General features: G+C 40.6%; 1 protein-coding gene across 1 annotated transcript in view; it reads right to left on the bottom strand.

Moving 5' to 3' along the window:
- inpp4b (inositol polyphosphate-4-phosphatase type II B) overlaps nt 1-25,811 on the bottom strand; it is a 187,820-nt gene that overhangs the window by 65,940 nt on the left and 96,069 nt on the right. The window contains exons 6-9 of the mRNA XM_085356898.1: nt 18,646-18,757; nt 12,450-12,519; nt 9,170-9,317; nt 2,889-3,019 (exon numbers count right to left, since the gene is read on the bottom strand). Coding sequence (XP_085213024.1) covers nt 2,889-3,019; nt 9,170-9,317; nt 12,450-12,519; nt 18,646-18,757 — 461 coding nt within the window. The remainder of the gene's footprint in view (nt 1-2,888; nt 3,020-9,169; nt 9,318-12,449; nt 12,520-18,645; nt 18,758-25,811) is intronic.

Genomic DNA, 25,811 nt, shown 5'->3' with positions numbered 1-25,811 from the left:
GGCAGTGCAGCGTGTGATCTGGACACAAGCGATGGAGGCACAACTTGTAGAACTATGGCAAGCTCATCCGAGCCTTTTCGATGTGGCATCACAAAATTATCACGACCACAACAACCGTGAAAATAGTTGGATTTACACTGCTGCTTAATCACAGCTGCCTGATCAATGTTTTTCATTAGCAATTTAGCAAAGTTGATGGTAGTGGTGTGTCTGTGTGAGTGAAAGACAGAGAGAGAGAGCGACAGATTTTCTGTTATAACCTTCATTTTATGGCGGGGGTAACTACTTTGGCACAACAGCGGCACAGTGTGAGCACTCAGGTCGCATCAGAGCATCGGGCGGTACAGTGTGAGAGTACATCATGACCTATGAACTTCTAACCCCTGTGAGTCAATCGTGCAGTTTGAGCAGGAGCTGAATAACGTGACTGAAAAAAATCACACAGTGTCTGCCCAGCTTTAGGTGTACTGTCGTCCGAGACTTGCACCGCAGTGACGGCGTTTGTTTCCCTGTTGGCCATGCTTCTTGTTGTGGTCACCTGTTGTCTTCCGGTATTTTCTCCGAAAGCGACCTTTCCTCGACCAATGAGATGAGCGGTAATCTGAATTGCCATACTCGAATTGTCATAAGTGTGCTGTCAGCTCATTGGTCACAAAGCAGGAGAGGGGCTGGGAATTATGTTTTCAAACAAAGTGTTAATTCCATTAACATTTATAGACTACTTTTGGTTCTCACTGTATTACGGGACAAAGTGCGTCCCTTATTAGCTCAATACGGGACGTGTACTTTTGTTTCGAAATACGGGACGATTCCGTATTTTAAGGGACGGTTGGCAACCCTATCCATGTATTACAGCATCTGGACCACGCAAGTGAGTTGTCAGGAACTATAATGACCAACACCACATTATCCTTTCCCTCAACCCCTCCTCAGAGTCCAGGCAGGCAGCACCGAGGCTTAGCCATCTTTATTTCTTATCAGCTGGGCAAAGCAACAAAGGAACAGAGACAAATATCTCATTATGTGGACGAGGGTACTCAGTAGAAAATTAATCACCAGCCGTAATGTTAATATGTGCATAGTAAGCTGAAAAATGTATAGGAACATGCTGCTGCGAGGGAAAGAAACAAATTCAGAATGATTGGTCTTTTATACGTTTGCTACTCCTGTAAACGGATAACAAATGTATAAAAATGATTCTGTTCTCATTTTATTTAATGGGACTGTGTCTTTGAGGGCGTAAGCTTGAGAACAAGCCCCATACAGAGTGCAATATCCTGTACTGTATATGCATGCTGTTCATACGAGCTTTTATCTAGCTTTTGAAGTTCAAACTATATGCAACACATACATCACCTTTGTATTTCAGAATGCATTTTCAACAACACCTCGTCATTGCCAAAATCACGCGTTCGGCATCTACCTGTTAAACCCTGGGACAAATGAGAAGCAGACTAATTACTTCCCGTCTTCGCGTTAGACCTAACTGCATGGATTAATTTTATTATGTAAAACATTTGCAGAAAAGATTGCACGCCAAGTAACTGCATACTAAATGGAAGGTTGGATATTTATAAATGAGATGTGAGACTCATGCTTTTGTTTGCTCCTGGCACAGGGCTGTATCAGTTTTGATGCGTTTATGTGCAACAAACACAGACGAGCACATGGCCATGTACATATTTTATTTGCCCCTGATGAAACCTGCGTTGCTATGGAAACTCTTTTAACAGGAACTTCTCCTTATGCTTTCACCCCAAAATCGATCCTTGAGTTCAAAGTTTTCCTTTATGTGTGCACTTAACCCATCGGGTCCGAGGATACTTCAGGATTTTGATCCAAGACTGGGCTAAATCAGACACCTGTACCTATCCTCTTTACAGTGTTCTTAAGGACCCTCGACTATGTGAGCAGATGATTTTCACCATGACGGGACAACATCGTCAAGGTGAAAGGAATGCTTTCACAGATCTCCACACAGCCCCATGAAAAGCTAAATACATCCTTACTGCTTACATAGAAATTAAGAGGGTAAGTAGCAGTGCTGCTAATCAGATTCAGCTGATTAAATGGTCATTAGCAAGTATGGACACCTTTGTTAAAGCAGAAGTTTTGCTCTGGTCTGAACTAGTTCAGACTCTGAAATGCTCAAAGAAACTGCAAAAATAAGAACTGCAAAAAAACCAAAGAAAACCCCCCAAAAAACAAGACCTACATTTCTTGAAAGGGTTGCCAGGAGACAGTCTATCCTTTTTAAAATAAAGTATTGATAATTCATCAAACACAGCATATCAGCGCAAACACCTCAAACCTACTGTGAAGCATGGTGGAGGATGGGTATTGATTTGGGCTTGTTTTGTAGCCACAAGACCCGGGCCCCATGCGGGCATTTCAGTGCCATGAACTCCTCTTTATACCAAAGTATGCTAGAGTCAAATGTTAGGCCATCTGTCTGACAGCTGAAGCTTAGCCAAAACTATTTCATGCAAAAACACAATGACCCCAACTATAGCAGCAAAAATACAGATACCGTGTTTTAGCCAGCCTCAACCTGACTGAAACACTGTGGCACAATATTGCAATGTTTGCAAACCTCAGTGAAGAAGAGTGGGTAAAAATGTATTCACAACCATGTAAGAAACCGAGAAAGTCTTGCAAAGTTATTGGTGCTAAAGGTGGTTCTACAAGCTTATGATCGAGATGTACTTAGTGTTTTACAGGACTGCATAAAAGCCTTCTTTTTCAAATGTCTGTGTGTGATGTGTATGTATGTATGAGCAATTTAGAAGCCAGTTTGTGTATTTGTCTGACTTCGCATTTGTGTGCATGACTACATGTGTTGACACAGATGGGAATATCAAATTCAGAGATAGGTGCAGTTATCATACCGTTAATCTTGTCCATTTCAGCCAAGGTCTCTTGGTAGGAGCTGATTATTCCTGCATATCGTGTCATCACCTCCTTCCGTAAGTTGTCCCAGTGAGGGGAAAGATCTCCCAGCTCCTTTAGATCCTGCACCCTACAAATAAACACAGATCTGTGAGGACCATTGAGGTATTATTGTAGTGCTTTAGCTAGTGTTGTGCCACTTTCATAGTTTTTATACTTCTTTCAAAGGAACTTAATCTTTTAGTTCAGGTTCAAAAAACTATTAGCAAACCTCTTAAAACACAGACAGAAGTTAAAACATACTGAAACATGCACGCATCCTGAGCCAGATAAATGCAACTTTAAACCCCAGGCTAAAATATCTGGTGTCCGCTGATCCACTTTGGCCTTTCAAATTCTCCCCTCACTACTCTTTCTTCTGCGATTACTAACTCTTCTGCTGTCTGTGTATACTGAAACAAGCAGGTGTCTTTCAGTTAGTTGCGCCTGCAGCTTTATGCCATAATAATTTGTGGTCTTTCTTTTGGAAATAATTGCCAATATGCATCAGTCTGTGCACATTTGTGTCTTGTTTGTGTGTGGAGCAGCTGATTTCCAGCTAGGATGCATAATCTCTTTCTTTGGCAAATAATTTGAATATGAAAGGGAATATCAGATAGACACAGATAATCAACACACTCTCCCTGTGGCAGCCAACCAAGTAAATGCCAGAGATATTATAGAAATTAGAGGTTAAAGGAGGCTTTATACGCTCCTCTGATCACATATTACAAATGTAAATCAGCTATTTTTAGATACCAGAATTAGAATTTAGGATTTTACACAGCAAATGATTTGACCAAACCAACAAGACAAGGAACTGATTCCCCTCAAAACAGAAAAAAAACAACCATGCTTTCATCCATCAGTTAGTTTTATCTTCTTATCTTTGAAGGCGCTGCAGGAAACCTGGAGCCTATGTTAGGTGACATTCGGAGAGAGGTAGGGTACATCCTGAACAGGTTGGCAGTCAAACAGTGCACCGCATTGTTTATCAGCTGATTAGAAATAAGAAACAGTTTCTTCTGAAATGCCACAGCAAGTGTGAGGTCATTCAGTAACCGTGTCAAAAACAAGAAATTAAATCACAATTATCTGCGTGGGCTTATGCTTATGAAGGTGAGGAAAGAATATAATTCAATAGGTTTAAGCATTCATCTCAATTTATATCCACATACATGTAGGCTGTGGTCACATATCAAAGATTTTCTTGATCCTTTTCATAATTAATCAAGTTTTAATCAAACTTGGACCTTGAAACCAACTGGAAGCCACAATATGGGCAATTCTGTAAACACACTGTGCATGTGGTTAAATTGTAAGTTCTGCTTATGATGTATAAAGATAGACTTGATGGAAGTAAGCATATTTCAGTAGAATGCAAGAGTACCACTTGTTTGTCAGACCAAATAAAAGTAATTACATCTAAGTCTTTGCCAGAATAGACACTGAGATAAGTAACTAATGGATCACTCCATACTAAATCAGTCAACTCTGAGTAAAATTCTCACCTGACAAGATACCCTACATTAAACATTATCCCCAACTATCTCAGGGCCACAAGTGTTTCACCCCTTATACCTGTACACTGTGCTCCAGTAGGGCAGTGCTACTGCAAAGACTTAATTAGTCTTCACCTGCTCTTGTCAACCACAGCTATTTTCAGCTGCCCTGGCTATCTTCCCAGTGGCTTTCTCCGGCTGTTTGGGTTACATCCTCATCCTCATGGGAAATTGTGGAAAGCCACCTAAATAGGGAATAAGGCTACTTGTCATTCTTTGACAAGAGCCTCATCGATCAAATGCTGGTATTCTTCAGTTGGTGAGAGACTGCTGACCTCTTTGTCCAAAAGGATGATAGTGGGCAATCTTAACTACTCCTGATGGTACTTGGCGGCCTGTTGGATCAGCTGGTCAGTGTTATTTGGTTAGATAAAAAGTAGGTGTGAACCTGATAGTTAAAGCTATAAAACTGGATGAGTCCTCCAAACATCCTGGGACACTTTCTGTTTGGATACAACATACACATTGGTGAGTAGATTATATGTTAATCTGTGAATAATAATAGACCATAACATATTTAAACTTCTAACAGGAGCATCTCTCAAAACTCTTCAGTGCCACTGGGCAGTATTTATAGATCTTGAAAGTAGGGTCTCATGGTCTTGAAGTGGATCCTTCTTGAGATTTTCCAACTATTTCTGTTACTTTAGTCGATGGCAAAGTCTGTCATGTTAAAAGGGATGTGCATCTTAAGTGTTGGCAGCAGGAAAAACTGTTTCCTACTGAAACATCTCTGGTGGGGTCATCGTGTCCCACTTCCACACTGTCCTTAACTTCTACCCAAGAACATATCAGGTTCCTGCTCTTGGGCTTTCCAATAGGAGTGATTTGTAAAGTGGTTAGGGTTAAAAAAATGTTTTCTCTCTTGACATTTCTCTCTTTCTGGTTTTTACAGTTTATCTCCTTCCAGCAAATTTTTTTTCTATCTTTCAGCACCTTTTCTTGAGCAATGCCGGGTTTTTTTTATGTGATCTGTCAAAGCCACCTCTTGGGATCTGCTGATGGCTTGCTGGTGTCTGCCTTCCTTCATGGCATCTTGGCGTACCTGTTGCACTGCTTGCACCATGGTCTTTATCTTCTTGGTTACATCTCCTTTCAGGATGCTGTCCAACATATCACTCAGATCTGTATCCAGCTGTGCCCATCTGCTATCTTCTGCCAGTGGAAAATCCAGCTCTGGTTTCCTCTCAGAGTCCTCTAGCTTTTTGATTTCACCCACTTCTTATGCTTGAGCAGGTCCAGTGACCTGTGGTTTTCCTTCTGGCCCAATTTCTCTGCCTGGCAAGCAATAAATTCACAGATAGCCCTCAGCCCCTTAAAACAGCATAAAATGTTTTTTTTATGTTTCTGTAGTCACTCTTTGCACTTTGCCTTTGGTGAATTTTCACACTATGTTTGTTCTTAAATATTCCATCAGACATTATTTCTACACTGCCTACCTGCTCAACAAAACAGAAACTAGCATAGCCACCGGTTATATCAGAGTAGTTTTACAAATAAGAGTACATATATCGGAGGACAGCAGTGGACTGTTAACTGGCAGTGATATTCAAGTTTCCTAATATTCCAGATTTTCAGAGTAAAGGTCGCTTATATTGCTACTGACAGCAGAACATTCATGTTTGCTGCACATGCATTTATCTTCTTTGCACACATACACACGACGACGCGCACAAGGAGCCACAGCGGAAACTCTACTGCCTCTGTGTTCACAGTCTTCGATTAGAACATGAGTGGAGACATTAAAGCTAACAAATAGACGGAAGAAATATCCAAGATTATCACAGAGTGCTAAAGCAAACTAAGCCACCCACCATCCGCTGCTGCACTCACAACTTTACAGCAGTTACTGAATCATTAAAAACCCTGAGCTAACACCGCTGTGAGCTTGGCTGACGGAATCGCCAAAATGGAGAGGCACCGTGGAGAAAGACAACATTTAAAGAGGATTATAGAAGAGGTGCTCGAGCGACCAAGCTGGAGATATGGTGCACATGGGTGTTAATAAACGAACACTGTATACGGTAGTCATGGTTTGGAGCCTGCTGAGTGCTCATGAGCTGTATTATACAGATAACGCATTTCATAAATATTCTATAATTGTCTTCTAAATTTAGCTAAGATTTGAATTATCAGGAAGTAAGGTTAAAAAGGCAGCAGAACAGCACCGATGCTCTAGGAACACGTTACTGGAAGGTGAATGGGATCCAGTGCATATGCTTAAGGAAGGGATGTGACGGACACGTGTCCTTGATGTTGTGTGGCTGTGTGAGGCTTTTGTTACATGCTGTGATTACAAATGGAAAAACATCCTCCTACTAACGCACTCATCCAGATCTCTGATTGGATCTTTGTGTGCCTTGGATTGAAGTCAGCGTAAATAATTCATGTGTGAGCGTGTCTATGTATGGACTGTTTATGTGTTATGTATGAGAAAGGGCTGCCAGAGACAACAGGCCAGTTAAGGAATGATCTGCCTTGACAATCAACGGTCGAGCCCGAGGGGATGGTCTAATTTTTCCTTTTTCTCACACAGTATCAACTAGACTCTGTTTTGATTCCAAGTAAAGTCTTTAAACATACAAATAGAGCTGAGGTTGTAAAGGGGTTAGTTTTAAATATGGGAGGAGGCTGTTGCGGTCTTTAGGTTGTTTGTGGGTTGTGTATTGTGTATTTCAGTTTTCTAGTTAATCTCGGAGTTTGGGTTATTGACTTGGTTTCCTTATAGACTGAAAAATGGTAAATGAACTGGTTCTGATATAGCACTTTTCTGCTCTATCCGAGCACTTATTCACACATGGACTTTCTTTTATGCTTTTTGCATGGAAGTCCTTTATATCCAACACATCATCAAAGAGCAACTTGGTGTTAGCATCTTGCTAAGGATATTTAGTATGCAGACTGGAGCAGACAGGGATGGAACCACCAACTTTCCAATTACTAGGTGACCTGGTCTATCTCCTGACCACGTTGGGTCCTGATTCCTATATTCTGAGGCTTTCATTACTGTCGTCCTTTGTGAGTTAGTTACAGTGTTTAATATTTAGTTGTTTGCATTCTGTCTTTTTTAGCCTCCCCTGTGTACAGCTGTAGCCCCAACTGTTGCAACAGATGGCTCCACCTCCTTGATCCTGGTTCTGTTGGGGGTTTCTTCCCATAAGAGGGGAGTTTTTTTTTTTATCTCACTGATGGATTTTCTCTCCACTATTGTAAGGTCTAGACTGAAGACCTTCCAATATAAAGTGTCTCGAGGTGGCTGTTGTTGTGTTGAACTAAACCGTGCCATGTTTGAGTTATTTGTCTTTTTCAGATGCTTTCTGTTTGGCTTTTCTGTTAGGTTTCATTGTGAGTTATGCTTTAGTCTGTTTTTGAGGTTTTTTGAACTTTTTATATTTGAGTTCTATTACTTTTTAAAGATTGTGTTATTTATGCTTAGTTTCCTTCTTTATTATAGGTTTCTTCTGTGTTTAGTGAGTCTTAAGTTAGTTCTTGTTTTGCTGTGGTAGTCAGCTGCTGCCTGTTCTTTGCACTTAGTTTTACTCTCAACCCTGCCTCGGTTGAGCAGTGTCAAACATAAGGCACGGGGGTGCCGGGATCTGCCCAGAAGACTAGCCTACAAATCCCAGATCAATCTACAGCAGGCGGTGCTGGACCAAGGCCAGGAAGATCGTGAAGGACCTTAGCCATCCCAACAACAGACTGTTCTCTGTGTTGGTCTTCAGGGAGCGGAATCGCTTTCCTGACCTCAACAGAGAGAACAGTCTGTTGTTGAGACTGAGGAGGAGCTTCTTCCCGCAGGCGATACGGTCTCTCAATCACACCACCACACAGTACTGACCCACACATATAGTTCTTACACACACACTGGACATTGTTTTCACTTCATCACTTAAACCACTTTAAGCATATTTGCACCGCACAAGACAAATGTGGATTGCACAACACTGGTCACTATATTCTTCATTTCCAGTTAATACTTGTACAGCTGCTGTTATTGTGTGTGTGTATATATATTTATTTATTTATTTATTTATTTATATTTCTTCATACATTCTTATATAGTTCTATACTGTGTATTGTGTATTTTGTTGTACAGTTATTTTATTTTCAACTTTAATTTATATATTTTATCTTATTCTTTCCCAGTTAAATTTACCCTTCATTCTAATTTGTGTTGTACAGTTATTTCATTTTTTATATTTTATATTCTTATATTTTATTCCTTCCTAGTTAAATTTACACTTTTTAATTTTTCATATTTATTTCCTATCTTATTCATAGCCCTTTCCTTTTTTTTTCTTTAGGTCACGAGCAGTTGTCTAAGCATTTCACTGCATATCGTACTGTGTATGACTGTGTACGTGACAAATAAAAATTTGAATTTGAATTTGAATCCCTGTAAAAATAGTTGTGTCTTCCCCTCAGTCTTTCTTGCAGTGTCTGCTAAGCTCCCCTCATGTGTTAATCCCCGTGATTTCCTGGGCTAATTTTGAATCTCAGCTTCTTGTTTTTGGATTTACTTTGGGCTTTGTTTCTGAGAACTGCGAGTCAGCCAAAATAAAAGACCTGCCTTCTGTTTAATCAGTATGGCTCCACAGCCTGGGTCCTTAATCTCCACGACAAGAAGAAGAAATTAAGGTCCACACAACGAATATGTCTGATTTTTCAGATGCGCTTACCTACTCATGTCCTCCTGAATGTACAGCGCGAGCAGCTGTTTGGGGATACTGAACGACAGAGTGCACTCCTCCATTTGTTCCCGCACAAGCATCCACTTGCTGTCCACTGTTTGAAATCTGTACACTTTGCATACTGGGTTCTTGAACACTGCCAGAGAAAGACAAAGGGATGGTGAGAACAAAGTAAAAAAAAAGAAGTTGTTCACTGAACCATCTGACACAGCAGAAAATACATCACATCCCTGTTTTATAAATTTTAAAGAGTTTCTCTTTAATTTTGCAAAAGGTAAACAGACTTTTACATCAGCTCTGACAGCTGCTGGCCTCAAGGACGTGACAGAACAGATAGACTTCAAAAGTCTTGAAAAGTCGTGTGAGGTATGAAGCACAAATTAAATTCTATAATCAATAATGGTGTCTGCCGTAGATAAGAAGTTTCTCATTTTTCAAGGCCTTCCTTCCCTCTCTTACTCTCTCTATACTTCAGTTGACAGCACAGCAGAGCAAAACACGTAACCTTGTCCTACTAATCTTTGCCTTATTATTTCCTCCATTTCCATATTAATTGCTTATTTATTGTGCAACGCTGAGAAACGGTCCATTGAATCATTTTGAAAGTTTCCTTACGAACCCCAGTGCCCAGCTCTTCCATTAAAACTGATTCACGTTGAGTCCCATCTTTATTTTTTTTTCTTGCAGAGAGTGGCTAATAGCAGCAATTGAAGGCTGGAAACGAAAAACAGCTCTAATGCTCTTATCTGCATGCTAGCAGCAGAGGGCAAGAAAGCTGTGAGCCTTAAACTGTGTGTAGTACTCCTTTCTGTTTGCAGAGCTGAAGCACTCAGAGTGAAACCTTGAAAATCTTGCAATGGGTAGTCAAACATTTTTTGCCTTAATTCATAAATGGAAGCCATACTCATGCTCCTACTGGCAGTGCAGAAAACAGTCCCCATAAGAAGCCCTTATACAGCACTATAACACTGATGGAAGTAAACTGTTGTTTTTTTGTTTTTTTCAAGGTCGTCTGTCTGAGTCCTCGTTTTGAAACCTAGTGTCTGAGCCATTAATCCTCACACTGCTACGTCATTTGTCCTCGAGTGTTAAAGTTCAGCGATGCCCTTCAGATGGGTTCCAGAAGGCACACGACAGTGGGAGTCCTTATGTGGTAAGAGTTTTCATTTAGGATGCAATGTGATGCAATGTGCTACTTGACTGACTTAAGCAGCAGCTTTATATGTGGTTTAATAAAAGATAGTTTCTTAGTAAAAACTGGGTAACCTTTACAAATCAAAACAAAACAACTGTAATAAAAAATGTTAAAAACTATTCCAACAATTCCCATCTTCGCCACCAGCCAACAGTATTTCATGCTAGTCTGACTGGATTTGATTGTTTGGTTAACGTCATCATTTCGGGACCAAATCCAAGAATAACTGAGTTTGGATAATCGGTTTGTGTTGTAGACTTCCTTTGGTGTTATAAAACCATGAACAAACATTCTTCCTTACCATCTGATACCATCCCCCCACACTGTTTTGGTACTTTATATAGATATTACAAATGCATATACAACTCCATAGCTTTTAATTATTCTTAACAAATCCATGGTTGACATCCACTCTCCAACAAAGTGTACTACCACTCAGGAATTTAAACATGATAATAAAGAGAAACAAATGATCAGGGTACAGAACAGAAGTCCCATTCTTGTTGGGGGTTGTCTTTGTGGGGTTTACATATGGTCCATGTGCTGGATGCTTTTTATGTGATATCTAGATGATGAGAATAGCAAAGAATATACTGAAATCAAATAGAGAAAACTACCATACAGTAACCACAGCAAGCACAGCAAGAAATGCAGCAAAAGATTTTCCAAAGCTCTGCACGAAAGGCATTTCTATTAGTGTTAATCTTGTGACTTTTTACTGACTTAACTGCATAGCAGTAGACAGGCTACTACACTATAAAAACTCCACACAGACAGCAAGAGATTCTCTTAAGGACAATAACGATAAGTCAGACAGACTGCAGACGGGCTTAATATTATTTTTCTACGGTGCTTAAGATGTTGAAATTAATGACAATTTAATTATGACTAGCCTGAACAACTCTTGAGAGGGTTCATAATTGCATCTAAATGAAATGTGAAAATCAAAAATCGTTGGCACGGGGATTCGAAAAACTTTAATGGGTTGACAAAAATAAATGAGGAGATACATGGAGAGAAAGGGGTGAGGGCACAGCTTTAATCGTCGGAGCAACAGTTTGCTGACTTCCACCCCCATCAGCGAAGCGGATTAACCCCCGGACTCCCCCCTGCCGCCACACTAATCTGTCCACCAATCAGACGCCTCCGTTTCCCTTCCTGACACCTCTTAAGAAAATGACTTGCCGAGAATTGCTGCGCGTGGGCTCTGCTATCTCCCCGTTCTCTGCATGCTTATTTTGAAAGGTAATAAAAGTGGAAGACTAAATTGCGTTACTCAATCTGGCTGTATCTGTGGGGAGGATATTGTTTTGACAGGCTGCAGATGTGCACCTGCAAACATGGCTGCAGTTCACTAGTTAATCACAGTAGAAACAGTAAGCAGCAATGACACCATGACAACAGGCGTGCGACTGCTGGGGAGCTCGGGGAGGCTAAGGGGATCCAGGTACAGGAGAAAATGGATGTGTGGAACAAATGGATGTGTGTCTCCCAAGTTTCCTTTGAAAAAGGGGCTGTGAAGTTTTAACACAGCAGGAGTTGTGACCTTTTCAAGTCACACGCTTTTCCGTCTACATGTCTTTCATTTTCTCTCTGCAATGCTCTCTTTTCTAACCAGTGAGTGAGCTGACTTTCTGTGTTACCACTAAATTAGTCTCACGCAGCTCATATGATATCTTCTGATCATCTTTAGTTAGTCTACAAAGAACTGAGCAGGCTAACATTGTCAGACACCTCTCACTAGTCTCTGTCTGTCTAAAAACACTTTGGCGCATAGTAAATGTAAGCAGGGAAGATAAAATTCTTTAATCAAGAAAAAGGACACAGCATAGACTTCAAATGTTATTCATAGAGAAGTTACTCAAGGTTAAACAGATGCAGAGCATTAACAGACTTTTAGATGAAGACGTTACATGATGTTAATGTATTAAATGCATTATAATAGAGTCTTTCAGCCTTTCCTTCAAGGCCATTATAGAGTTCTTTCAAGAAGGGGAAATTAGAGGCATTTTTATTGCAACATTATCCAGCAATAAGTGGTGAAATTACAGGTGCTCAGGGTGTGACTCATACCTGGCCCGGTCAATGGGTTATTTTCTCTGTCGGTGCAAGAATGGTGCGCAGACTCACATACCAGTGGACACTGGAAAGAACAGAAGAAAAGACAAGATGAAAACTGGCAAACATGAGCATGAACAGTAAAGCATTTCTCTGATGTGCTTTCAGGCTTTGATCACAAACTGTCGCCTGTGACGGCAACCACATTTAAGTGCAGCCTGACACTGAGACTTGATGTGACATATACTCTAATTTGGTGGCAGCTCGAGTTTGAAAATCCTAATTTAGCTTTGACACACTGAGAGGTACTTTAGCACCAAAGCTGTAGCCAGCAGGTAAAATTCCGGTAGTTTGATCCGTGTTCTGCTAGAGAACCATAAAGCTGCTCACATAAGCATAATTACATTAAAAAACCCATATCTATCTTTCTATCTATACATATACATCTATAAATATATACGGTTTCTTCAGCTGGTAAATTTCAAACTTTCAAAATTTCAAACTATCAACTGACATACAGTAAATTACCTGGTTTTACTTAGGAGAGATGGGAGACCACACAGCTTTAATCTCTCAATTACTGTGTCCTACTAGGCAAAAGATCCAATATCTTTTAATGTGGTTATTTCATTGCTTAATCATTACAACAGTAACCAACAAGAGACAAAAAATCCACTCTCATAAAACTTGCAGTATACTCTAATGTTCTGAATTAGTTTAGGTGCAATTTTCCAAAATGAAATTTCTCAAGCAAGCAAAAGACTTTGGAAGAAATTCAATTCAATTTAATTTTCATTTCAGTTGTATTCATATAGTGCCAAATCACAACAATAATCATCTCAAGGTGCTTCATATTGTGAAGTAAAGATCTACACTGATAGAAAGGAAACCCCAACAATCAGATGACCCTCCTATGAACAACCACTTGGTGACCGTGGGAGTAAAAAACCCTTTTAGCAGGAAGAAACATTGGACAGAACCAGGGTCAGCGAAGGGATAGATGTGACGAGCTGGGTGTGAGAGGGAAAAATATGGACAATCTGAAAATATAAAGCATGTGGAAGTGCCATAAACCTGCAGCTGTCTTTAAAGGCCAACAGAGGGCGACTCTGTTTCTGGCTGAGTGTTAAATATTTTCTGTTTTTTTCCTTTTAAAAACAAAATCTTGATAACTTATCTAAGGCTCCGTCCACACGTACCCGGGTATTTTTGAAAACTGAGATTCTTCTATGTGTTTTCCCCTTTCGTCCACATGTAAACGGCGTATTTACTAAAACTCATTTTTTGCACGCAGCGTCAAAGGTGTGCGCCTTTTTTGACGTCACACTGTGCGCCACGTTATTGTTTCGGTGAAATGCATTTCTACAATACTATTACTGTTAATTGTACTCTCTGCAGTGTTTAAATGCTTACATATATACACACAGTTACTGTCCCTCCACACATACAACTTGGTTCTGCTTCTATGCCCCATCTATGTTTACTATTTCCCACCGAGGCTTCTAGACTTCTGATTGGCCAACATTTCTACACGGTTAGGAATATATCGCCACCTGTTGCTTTGGCATGTTCCTAGCAGCATTTTCCTTCATTTTTGCGTTTACATGTGGACGGGATAAGTTTTTAAAACTAAAACGGAAAATCTCAGTTTTCAAAAATACCCGTGTACGTGTGGATGTAGCCTAAGTTACACACAATTATTAAAAATTTGTGTGATTTGTGAAAAAGTGGGTGTTCCCACTGTTACAACCTGGCTCAGAAGCTGCAACATGAAGTGGAGACTGACATCAGAATTAGTAGAAACACTGGTTTTATTTCACTGGTTGAAAATGACAGCCCAGAAAGCATTATGGTAAGTAGGATCTCCCCCAAGCCAACCTGAGGCCTTTATCTACACCTTTTCAGATTTAGACAATTAACAGTTAAGCCTCAGTAACACCCAGAGACTGCAGTGCTGCTACTGCAAGGTAAGAAGGCCAATTTTGACCTTGCACAATAACAGTGAAGGTCAAGGTCAAATGCTTAGCCAATCTAGGTACTCAAGTCCCCCAGGGGCTGGTATATTGTAGTGAAGTTTGAAGACGATCCATAAAACACTTTGGGTAATATCAAGTTTTTACAGATTTTCACACTGGGTGATGTTGACCTTGACCTGACTCTCACCAAAGTTACACCTGTTCAAGCTGTAATTGGTATCTACCATCACACAAAATTTAAAACTGATCTCTTGAAAACTGTGGACGCTAGACTGCTAACAAACAGACAAACAAATGGAACGGATTACGTACTCGTTACCTTTAGAGAAAAGATAAAATTGTAATGTAGTTATTATTAAATTCATATGTGCAATATCCCCACACTCACCATTTCCTCTTCAGACACTCGGCAACTTAGCACCGATTTAACTCCAATATTTAATTTGACGAAAATGTCAAAATGCAGAAGCACAAACCGCTGTCAGTCTAAAGAAAGAATTAATAAATATTCCACTAAAGTAAATTCCTTTCCTGTAGGTCCTCATCTTTAGTCTGTCACCCTCTTTTACCCAAATCTCTGTACAGGAAGACATCCTGTTCCATTTACAGAGACCAACAGCAGACATTTGGAGTTAAATGACTTTCGGTTTAATGACTTTCTGTTGGACCATTACAGCTGCTCTTCCATCAGTTGAAGAGGCAACAAACTGTGAATGTACTATTTCTAACTGTTTTGAACTGCAGGATGTCGCAAACCGCAGGTCCGATGCATAACAGCAATTCGACAAGGTGAACTAAGAAGCTACAAATCTCTTGTAGGGAAAAATCTGACAGACACTAAACAGGTACATTTCTAGTAGGGGTGGGCGATATAAACGATATATGATAGAAACGATATAAATTTGGCCACCGATAGAGATTTTGACTATACCGCTCTATCGCGATAGCGCATCGCGGTCGAAAGCATCGCAGTGGCTACAACCATTATCATCTGCAAATTATGCCGGGCGACAGTCATAGCAAAGAGATGAAGCACTTTTGAAATATGGGGAAAGCCAAAAACTGCGCTTCCTCCACTTCAGTACCATTGATTCATTAATGTTGAATTCTCTCGCAGCTGTACTGTTCCCATGTTGTTGCAGTATATTAATAACTAACCTCCTATTGTGGATGAATAATCTCAGTTGTTCTCCTGACTGAAGTCTGGCCCGTCTATAGCATCCTGCTATACGATTGCATTTGTCCCTAACCACCAGAATCCTTCACGTTAACTTTTATCAAGTGGAAAAAAACTTGGCGTTCATCCTCCAGCTTCACTGTGCTAATGTTATGCTAACATAGCTGTGTCGCTAGCAATCCCGTAGCAGAACATTATATACCAGGTAGTCCAACTTCAGTAACCCTGCAAACGCCACTGCTGTTTAGTTTTCTGTCTTCATTTATGTCGGAAGTGGTGGCAGAGCTGTACGTTTTAATTAGTTTCAAAAATCTCTCAGTCAGAACATGGTATGTCATGTTTAGGTGGAAACTAGCGAGCTAACTTCCTGTTAACTTCTAACTCCGTTAAATTTAATAAATTCTGTTTTCATGGATGCATGGATGTAAAACTTAATTGTTACACCCGATAAAGCAGCAACGCTGATGATTTTATTAAAGATGAAAGAATTTAAACCGTTTTTAACTCTCAGTGTTCGTTTGACTTTGGGACCTGAAGAGACGGAGCTTTGGACCCAGATTACTCCGCGAAGCTCCTTACTACGGCAGCCGTAATGCTCTGACAATCCATCAAAACATTTTTTAACAGATTTCTGCACACCAAAATCGGTTCGAGGTCAGTAAGCACAACCAGAATTCATACATAAGGCACACTCGATTTTTGAGAAAATTAAAGGATTTTAAGTGTGCCTTATAGTGTGGAAAATACGTTAGACAGAAGAACACAATATATCGCGATATATATCATTACCACACGTGCTTCAAATTATATCGCGATATGGATTTTAGGCCATATCGCCCAGCCCTAATTTCTAGGACTTTTTGTGTTTCCTGTAAAATGTGATGGTCTGAATCCTTTTCATTTCTCATTTATTTAATTGGTGGTAGTTTGCACACTGAAGCAGCGGTGTTGTAATGGTGAGGTAATGAAGGTGAAAGGGAATGAGACATGGACATGGACATGGACCCCCACCTCCCCCAGTATATTAATTGATTAAAAAATAAAAAATTGACTGTCATTGACCCTGTAAGGTAATTACAGGATTGCATGATTTTAGTGCTAGACAAAAGTTATGTTTTAGCTAATATAAAACAAAGACGATACATTAGCTGCAACTCTGACTTTTGTGTTGGGTGAAATAACACTGAGTTAGGGTTAGAGCTTCTGCACTGGACTACTGTGGCCAACAGTTATTAAACCAGACGTTCTGAGTACCAAAGCCTACAGTGTAGTGGCACATCATTAACTTATTTCTTACATTTTTTATTCTTGAGGTTTTGGTCCTGAAAAGGTTGAAAGAAACTGATACAAACCCTGGGGCTTTAATGTAGCAGACCCTTAAAATGTATAAAATAGTCAAATTCACACAGAAAGGAGGTGAAGCTGTACTCTTAACTTTACACTCTGCTTTTCATAAAAACACACATGCACACCAGTTAAAATGATGTTTTTTTAAAATTATGCCTGGGTTTCTTCATCAAAGCAACGTGAACCACTGACAACTAGCAATCTTTCATGCTCGCTGTATCCCAGCTCTGGCCTGTCTGATGAACCATCTAACACAGCCAGACAGCCAAATCTGTCCCCAGAAAAGGACTTTAATGACTGCTAGGGACGATCCATCACCTCTCCTAGCTCAGAAACTGATCCTGAATAAAACAGACATCAACCAACAGCAGCCACACAGAGTCACACACACTAACTCCAGAGTAAACTGTGTCCATTGGACAGAATGGGCAGATTTTACTGGGCAAGTTTCTCGTCTAATGATAAGTATTAAAAATGAGCTAAGGGCCTCAGCTGCGAAAGGAGTCCCATTGTAACGGTAGGCAGCATCTGTTAGATGGCTAAAATATGTAAAGAGATCAGATCAAAGGTGACTGGAGTATCTTTCTTGCTTCAGCTGATTATTTTTGCAGGGTCAGTGGGATATTCATGAGCAGCAACCACCTAAGCGATGACACGGACTGATCAAACACAGACTTACAAGCATGTGCAAATATGTAAATTAGGCAGCAGCACATGAACATGACTAAGGTACCTTGAACAAGGAGGGAATAAGAGAACTTCCCTACAAGAGAGTCCTGAGTCTAAAGTGAGCCTTCCCCTGGATTTGTCATAGCCCTTCCTTCTTTCCTTCCTTCATCTTCAACAACAGCAACGATACACACAAGGAAATATGCTGTGACAAGACAAATGCGCACACACACGCACATGCATAGGGCAACACATTCATCAAGGCGACATGGGCAGATTTTCAGTGACATGCTGGAGCCTAGCAGGGAACCTCCCTGCACCATTAACAGGGGTGGGCAGAACAGAAAGCCAGTCAGCCATGTAGAGGCCCTCGGTCAATTATATAAGACATGAATCACACGCATACACAAACACAACGTACAAAAAACACACAATTATCCACACAAACAGGAAATCAACAGCAGGCCTCTGTGCTGCTCTACAAAGCTGTTCCTATTTACGGATGAGAAATATCCCAAGAGCTTTGTTTTTTTGTTTTTTTGTTTTTTTTTTAACTGATTTCCCTGAGATCTACAGCATGAATTCACCTGACAAATCACAGCCTCTTAGGAATGTGCAGAGAAATGCAGAAATCAAATCAGGAGTGCATATGCACAACTCTACTTTCGGTCTGGTGGCGCCTCAAAAACTCAGACTCTGAAGGAGAATACTCCTTCTTCCTCTTTTAACTTCCTGATGATGACGTTGTGTGATCTCAGAGCCCAGTTAAGAGTAGAGAAGAATGCATAACGGTTTGACACAAATAGATTTGTGAGTGTATGTGTGTCAATATCATTCTTTTAAAACCCTTTCGGTATCAACATATAGGCATTCAGACATTAAACGTACTCACATCCTGTAAATCCCTATTAGGTTTTACTGAAGTTTATTTAATCTCATTGGAGGACTTGTGCAGTGCCTGTCTAATCCTAGTATTAGCACGAGGCGTCTGGCACATGGAGACTCCCGCTCCTGCTTCGTCTAGTCAGCCCGCTAACCTTACCTTCTGTGACGGTATGTCTGTGGTGATCTGGTCCACATCAACCTCCTCCATCTCCCCCATCTTCAGACGACTCACCACCACTGTTCCTGCTGTGCACACACCATCAGATGACCTAAAGCAAGACATGAAGAGAGAGAGAGAGAAAAAGATACATTCACTTTTGGCCTCTTCATTCAAGCTGTTAAATAAAAGTCTCATCTGTTAAATGATATTTTCCTCTAGCTACTGCCCCTCTACGGGCCTCAGAAATATTCATCTTCATGTCAGCCCCCCCTGACTCAGCAAACCTAATAAGCTTATTTCCAGCCTTGCACAGGTTGTGAAATTATAAAGCTTTGAGTAAAAAGTGGAATCAGGACATGGACGCTTGCACTGCGGCGATTCCTTTTCCTGACAGATTTTGCCCAGGAGTTTTGCATGCAGAATAAAATCCTAGCGCGCTTCAGCAGGAAGCTGATGGGGGTGAAGGAAAGAACGTTTCATCTAACTGTTCAAATAGTGGTTTATTAAACCAGGCTATGTGCCCCGACAGATATGAAAATTGATACTAGAGTTTTCATATCGGAGAGACCTGACTAATCACTTTCCCAATCATGGGGCCATGATTAAGGAGCTGATAGAAAATCTATAGTATTGGCAGGAAGACAGACGCTCTCAAATGAAGAAAAATGGTTCCCGGGTATAGCGGGAGCGAGTCTGATCACCTTAACAGACCCATCCCTAATGTGCTCAGTTCCACTCCAGCTGGAGAAAATATTGGATGTTGTGCATCAGCCACTGGTCTGGGGAGACAGGAGGATGGATGACACACCCCTGCCCGAGGAGAAGAAAATGCAAGGATGGTGATGGAAGCAAAAAGGATGCTTTCGAGGCCAATCAATCTTGGGCAGACACAAAAGAAGAAAATCTAAAGGCACCCGTGAGAAAAAGGTAAGAAAGGAGATGCGGGAAGCAATGTGAGTGAAAACTGGAGAAGAGGACGGGGATCGAGAGGTTGGAGAGTGAAGGGAAAGTGTCTGTGGAGTGGGACCCTGGGAGCTTCAGTTAGCACTTAATGTCTTACAGTAGTCTCCAAGCAGAGAAAATAACATTGGCCGGTTTATAAATCCAATCATTGTCCCTTGCCAGACACCTGTCTCAGTGTTTACTCCTCTGCTCATCTTCTTGTTTCTTCCCCATTTTTTAGCGTGCCCCCTCCCGTTCCTGCGCAACAGAGGACCCAAGCACGGGAAAAGAAAGTCACCCTGACTTTGAACAAACATTATGTGCTGAGAGCGGACAACACATAATCGAGGAAATGGAGATTAACACACATCGTGTTCTGTGATAGTCCTCCCAAGGCAAACCTTAGGGGTTACAGTGGTCCCCTACTCTTTAGATTACTGCGCCGCAATCCACTAATGAAACTCCCCATTTAGGTGGACAAGAGACTCAGTTAGAATTGCTTTAACGTAATTAACTTACAGTATGCCTTTGAGAGATATATTAGGATTTTTTTTGTTTGTTTTGATTTGCAGCCAAACATAAACTCAGCACCTACTCAAATACAATTTTCTTTTATATTACTGCTGTCTGTGAGGAAAAGGACTCTTCTGCAGCCTATTTAAAAGGGCTGGGATGATTCGATTTAGCTCAATCACTGCAGAGCCAATTCTCTGTTCCATTAAAAAACAAGCACAGAAGAGGTTAGAGACTTCTGACAGGATGCCTGGTCTTCAGAGGCACCCCTTTATTTTAACTAAAGCCATTTAGCACGAGCATGAAGTGACCTCCGATTAACTTAGAAGGTTTTGATGAGCGCTGTTGTTGAAAAAGAAGACATTGTTTGGAGAAAAAAAAAGACCCTTCCCCCTCCACTCCCACATTCCCTCCTCTTCTCCCTCCTCGTCACTTTCCGTCTGTTGGAGCTGGCATGGAAACAAATCTGCAGATTGTTCTTTGCCTGTGAGCCCATCTTTTTCTTTTTCTTTTTTTAATCTAATTGGCCCAGGGCCCAGGATCTCTTTTATGACAACACTTAATCAGATGGCTTTGTTCAAGTGACAAAAATAATGTGCTTAAAATGTCTGCTGTGAATCTGGCACAATTTGAGAAATAATTAGTTATCAGGGAAGTGCCTTACATTTAACAGTTATTTTCTTTTGAAAGGCTTTCTTGTAGTTTACGGATACATTTCCCAGCGTGGGAGCATGCAATGCAATTTGTTTCAAATGGCCAGTTTGCACTAATAAGCTCTAAATGTACGAGCTATATGTCTTAAGTACACACTGTATACACTGCACAGTGCAAATGATAATACTTTCAATTATCTGTACAAGACGGGAGGCTTCGGCTGAGCATCATATCTTAATTTTGCTTCTTGTACAGTTTTTATCTACTAATGACACAATATCTTTTCCACTAATGATGCCCCCCCAAAAACTTTTTTCCTTTTTCTGTTAGGCTGTAACATTTTAAAGTTAAGCTGCTTCATCAGGCTTACCTCACTGTGAACTTACAAAAGGTTGTGTACACATTTTTTAACGGCATATTCATCCAGGGTCGCAGGAAGCTGAGTACACACAAAGAAATCATCTATTTGCTCCACACAGCCTCTTTAGAAACACCAGTTTTGCAGTTGACATGCTTGTCTTTGGACTGAACATGTAAAAGCCCGACCTCGATTATTATTTACCTTCAGGTGAAAACAAACTAAACTTCATTTGGCATGGCTCTTCAAAGTATGAAACACAGTAACATGACTGCTGATGGTTCACATACCTATTAAAACTCTTTAAAAAAAGAGATGTGTGTATTCAGTTAAATGAGCAAAAGGCAACGACCTGAGCAATGTTGCTGACTTGATGTTTCTGTACATAGGATCTGTGACACAACTGTGTTTTCAAACCACCACATTTAGCAACCAAGAAAACTAATTTTCCCACTTTGATTGGTTTGAGCAAGTCTATCCAGCCCAGTGGTTTAGCTGGATTTATGGGTGCGTTGCAATGTAGCAGCGACCTCAGTATCATTATGAGTTACATGTTTTCCACAGTAATATTATTACTGTCATTATTTTTCTACTGTTATTGGAAATACTATCATTACTACTGTTATTTTTTGCTTCTTTGGTGCTTTGATGATAGATGGCAATGGTTGCTTTTTTTTGTTTGTTTGGTGAAACGAGCAGTTATACCCTGCTATAATAGGCTTGCACTGCAACGCAGAGCCCGGTGTACAGTCTGGAGACACACTACCTCATTTACACTGATTGTTTTGTCTTTGTCTATAGATGCGGCATCATAATAGTTTTTACTCAACCTGTCATCACTCTGAAAATAAGCGAATGGTCAAAGATCATGAAGTCTACAAGTTTAGATAACTTGGGTTAAATGGATGAACGCAGGTGCAAAATTGACCAAACAAAAATCCTGTTTCCGCTCTCTTGTGGACCAAAAAAAAGGAAAGAGGTTTGTAGAGCAAAGTCAAGAAAAGGACAATAACGCTAAATTCAACAGCCCGTGGGTGGGGAAAGTTCATCAAAACACTTCAAAGCAGCAAAGCGTCAGTTTTTCTCAGGCTTTCTCTCTGTGGGATGCCACAAGGAGGGAAACACCTGATAGCCACAGAAAAGAAGCAAAAACACTCATGGCTTTTACTCTTGCAAGGGGTTTTGCTTTAACAGTGAGAAACTAAATTACCCACCAGAACGCGCAAATAACTATTTGTGTTTTGCCAAAAGAAGACATTTTTAAGAGCTCTTGAGGACACCTTAAAGCTGAATGTTAATAGAAGTAGTCAGAAAAATACAAAAAGGATCCTACAACAGCAACAAATGTGCTACAGCCTTGTTGTGAAGGAATGGAAGTGTGGATGGGATTCTTGACCTATATAAAGCTGGACCGGTGGCTAAATATAGCCCTGGCTAGTTTTTACTAAGGACAGATGTTAGGACATGAGACAGTAATAATGGAGAATGCCAGCTTTAGAAGTCATAGTTCTAATGCTGATTTTTTTTTTTTCATTAGGGATAAATGACACAATCATGTGATTCGGAGTAATTGGGCATTTTGTAACTGGGGAACTGACTCAATCAATAAGACTCTACTGCAGGCATTGTTCATAGAGCTGGACAGAATCACCAGGGGACACTTACACTGAGCACACTCTCTCTGGCATGTCTGGACCACTTGAAATTTATTCCCTGAGAAAAAAAACTGCCCTGGTTTTCACTTGATGAAGGAGACTTACACCATGCGCAATATATTCAGTCTGAATGAAAAATCAATGTAAAACACCCTCTGTGTCCATTGTAAAAATTCAGTTCTGTGTTAGAATTAAGGATATTTTAACGGCTCTCGGGCTCAGGATGTTTTTTTAAACTTGAAAGGCGAAGCAGGCAAACATTTATTGAAAACAAGCCGATTAACTGGAATACATCAATGAGATCAAACTGTAAAATTCTGAAGTAGAAAACTAATCTGTTTGTCGGATGCAATACATCTGTAGTAAGCAGAACAGGAGCTACGTCAGCGGAAGATTGATACTTGCAGACAATTTGTGAGTTTTAACACATCCTATTTGTTCCAGTTCAATCACACACACACACACACACACACACACACACACACACACACACACACACACACACACACTACTATTCTTGCATGATGAGAACTGTCTTCACACTACATTTACTTTATGTTAGTGCTTAACTGCTGTCAGAAACCATCTGGGATAAGCTATTTTTACAGAAGAAGCAAGGTGGGGAAAAATATCCAGAATGGATGCCATTTCTTCAGCCAGTCACATCAATCCAGACTCCGGCTGACAAGTAGGCACTTAATGACTGTTGTGGGACAATTGCTATACGTTTAACTGAATTTGAAAAACTTTAGCTGCAAGCGATTTGATAGGAAAGCGTTGATCAGAAAAGCACAGGAAACTCAATGATTAATTCATGGGCCAGTGTAGTATTTAGTAAATATCTACAGCTCTGTTTCTAAAGAAACCTTAGAGCAGATCAAATTATGGTCATTTCCCTACAGTAAAGGCTTATAGGGACGCTTCAGTGTAAACTAGTTAAACTATTAAGTGTACAAAGTACTATTGCCACCAGCCGAGGCATTATCTCAACAGAATTTAACACCCTAAAGCACATCTGCTGTCTGGAAGTTTATGTGAGAACACATCAAGAAACTGACAGACTTGGGGTGATGTAATTTTTATTTTTTAGAAAGACACCAAATGGTCGCAAATCACACTTAGCACCGAGTTCCTTCTTCAGCCAGACAATTTGCTGCATCATTCTGCTACTGCCGCCTGAAAACGGTGGACTGCTCCCTCTGGGTAGAGGATGAGACGATGCCCCGAGCGAAGGAATTTAAGTATCTTGGCATTTTGTTCATGAGTTGCAGCATAATGAAGCTTCAGATGGACGAGCGGATCGATGCAGCAACAGCGGCAGTAACGCGGGTGTTCTGGATCGTTTTGGTGAAAAAGAGTTAAGTCAGAAGGTGAAGTTTTTCATTTGCCAGTCAATCGATGTTCCAGCTGTGACAACCCCCCACCTTTTTCTCTCAACTCTGATTTCCGCTGGATGTGTTTCAGGTACCTGGTGGGCAGGGCAGAGATTGTCAGTACCAAATGGGAAGACCTGAGGCAGATGTTCCCAGACTATAAAGCTGTTGCTGACACTTCACTAGGTCTCCTGCCTGGCTGCTGTGTCATGACCTCCGAGCTTCTCTTCATGGTTCCTTCATGTTGTTTTTCTTTGCTTTAAAACACTCATCCACCTCCACCCTCATGCACATTTTGCACCGACAAGTCCACTGTTTTCAACACTACCACTGTTGCTTCGTCTTCTTACTATTATTACTAAATTACTTCAGTTTGCTGCCAAAACTAGTGAATTCTAGGTAGTAAATGACTGAATAAGGCACCTGAAAATAGTTTCCTTGGGCTCAAGGTGAGGAGCTCAGACATCATGGGGGTTCAGAGTTGCTGCTCCTTTGCGTCAAAAATAGCCAGCTGAGATGGTTCAAGCATCAGGACTTCTCCTGGGTGCCTTCCTCTGGAGGTTTTCTGGGCATGCCCAGCTTGGAGGACACCCTGGAATAGACCCTTCTTAGCCTCCCACCACCACCCCCAACTACAGATAAACAGATGGATGGATTCCCCTCCTCTCCTTCCCTTTATTTTCTGTTTCTCTTCACAGACTCCAAATAAAGGCATAAATCTCCCAAAAATAATCTTGAAAAAGACAAAAGCTGACAGACTTCCACTGCGTGCAGAAACCGAAAGAACAAAAAAACATCAAAATAAACAAAACTGTGAGACCATGCGCTTTAATCACATTTAAAAGAACACACTGGGATTGATGCTAAGCCCAGCAGTATGTGTCAGCACAAAATGAAAAACACGCACCATAATGGCATTACTGGCTATTCCCACCCCGAGGATATCTTTAATCTAAAGATAGACTCACATTTTAAGTCTCCCTTGAGACAACATTGACCCACCAATATGTACATGAAAGAATTATTGATTGCCAAAAACTTTTCAGTGAAAAAAAAAACTCCCACGCTGCTATTTCATTGTCACTGACGTGGGACGATCCACAGCCTTTGTTCTGGGCAAAAATGCATTCTGTGGTGCATCTTAACCTTCACAAGTGTGAGCTAGATAGATTTAGCAAGTAGTTTCCAAAGTACATTCTCTCTTTGCGGCTTCATGGGCAGCAGAGCCGCAGCAGAGGGACAGCAACACAAGGGAGGAATTTTGCACCCTTTTTGAGGACACTCAATTTTCCTCATTCAGACTTCTAAAGATTTCTTATAATGCATTTTGAACAAGGACAGTGGATTTTGTCCCTCGACACGAAACACCAATAATTCTTCCAACGCGCTTTTGCAAATCCTTATGTTTATAGAAAAAAACTAATCTATCCTTAAGTAGAAATGAGTTTTTATGTGCCAAACAATAAAAATGGAATTTAAGACCAGATATGAACAGGAAGGAGCAATCACTGAGTGTCAATCACAGGCAGAAATATTGTATTTGCTTATTTCCTCACCTCACCCAACAAACAGAAGCACACATATCCATTATGTGCTGCCTGCTTTCAACTCTATTTTGCGTCTACTACGAGCATGTTGTCACAATTAAGACGTGAACGTTCTTATAAA

The sequence above is a fragment of the Diplotaxodon limnothrissa genome, linkage group LG6 (genome assembly GCF_057381915.1).
Source record: "Diplotaxodon limnothrissa isolate DT_005_m linkage group LG6, D_limnothrissa_male_GT1.1, whole genome shotgun sequence".
NCBI classification, from domain to species: domain Eukaryota; kingdom Metazoa; phylum Chordata; class Actinopteri; order Cichliformes; family Cichlidae; genus Diplotaxodon; species Diplotaxodon limnothrissa.
Note: the sequence above shows the minus strand (reverse complement) of the source record. Positions and strands in the feature narration are given on the sequence as shown.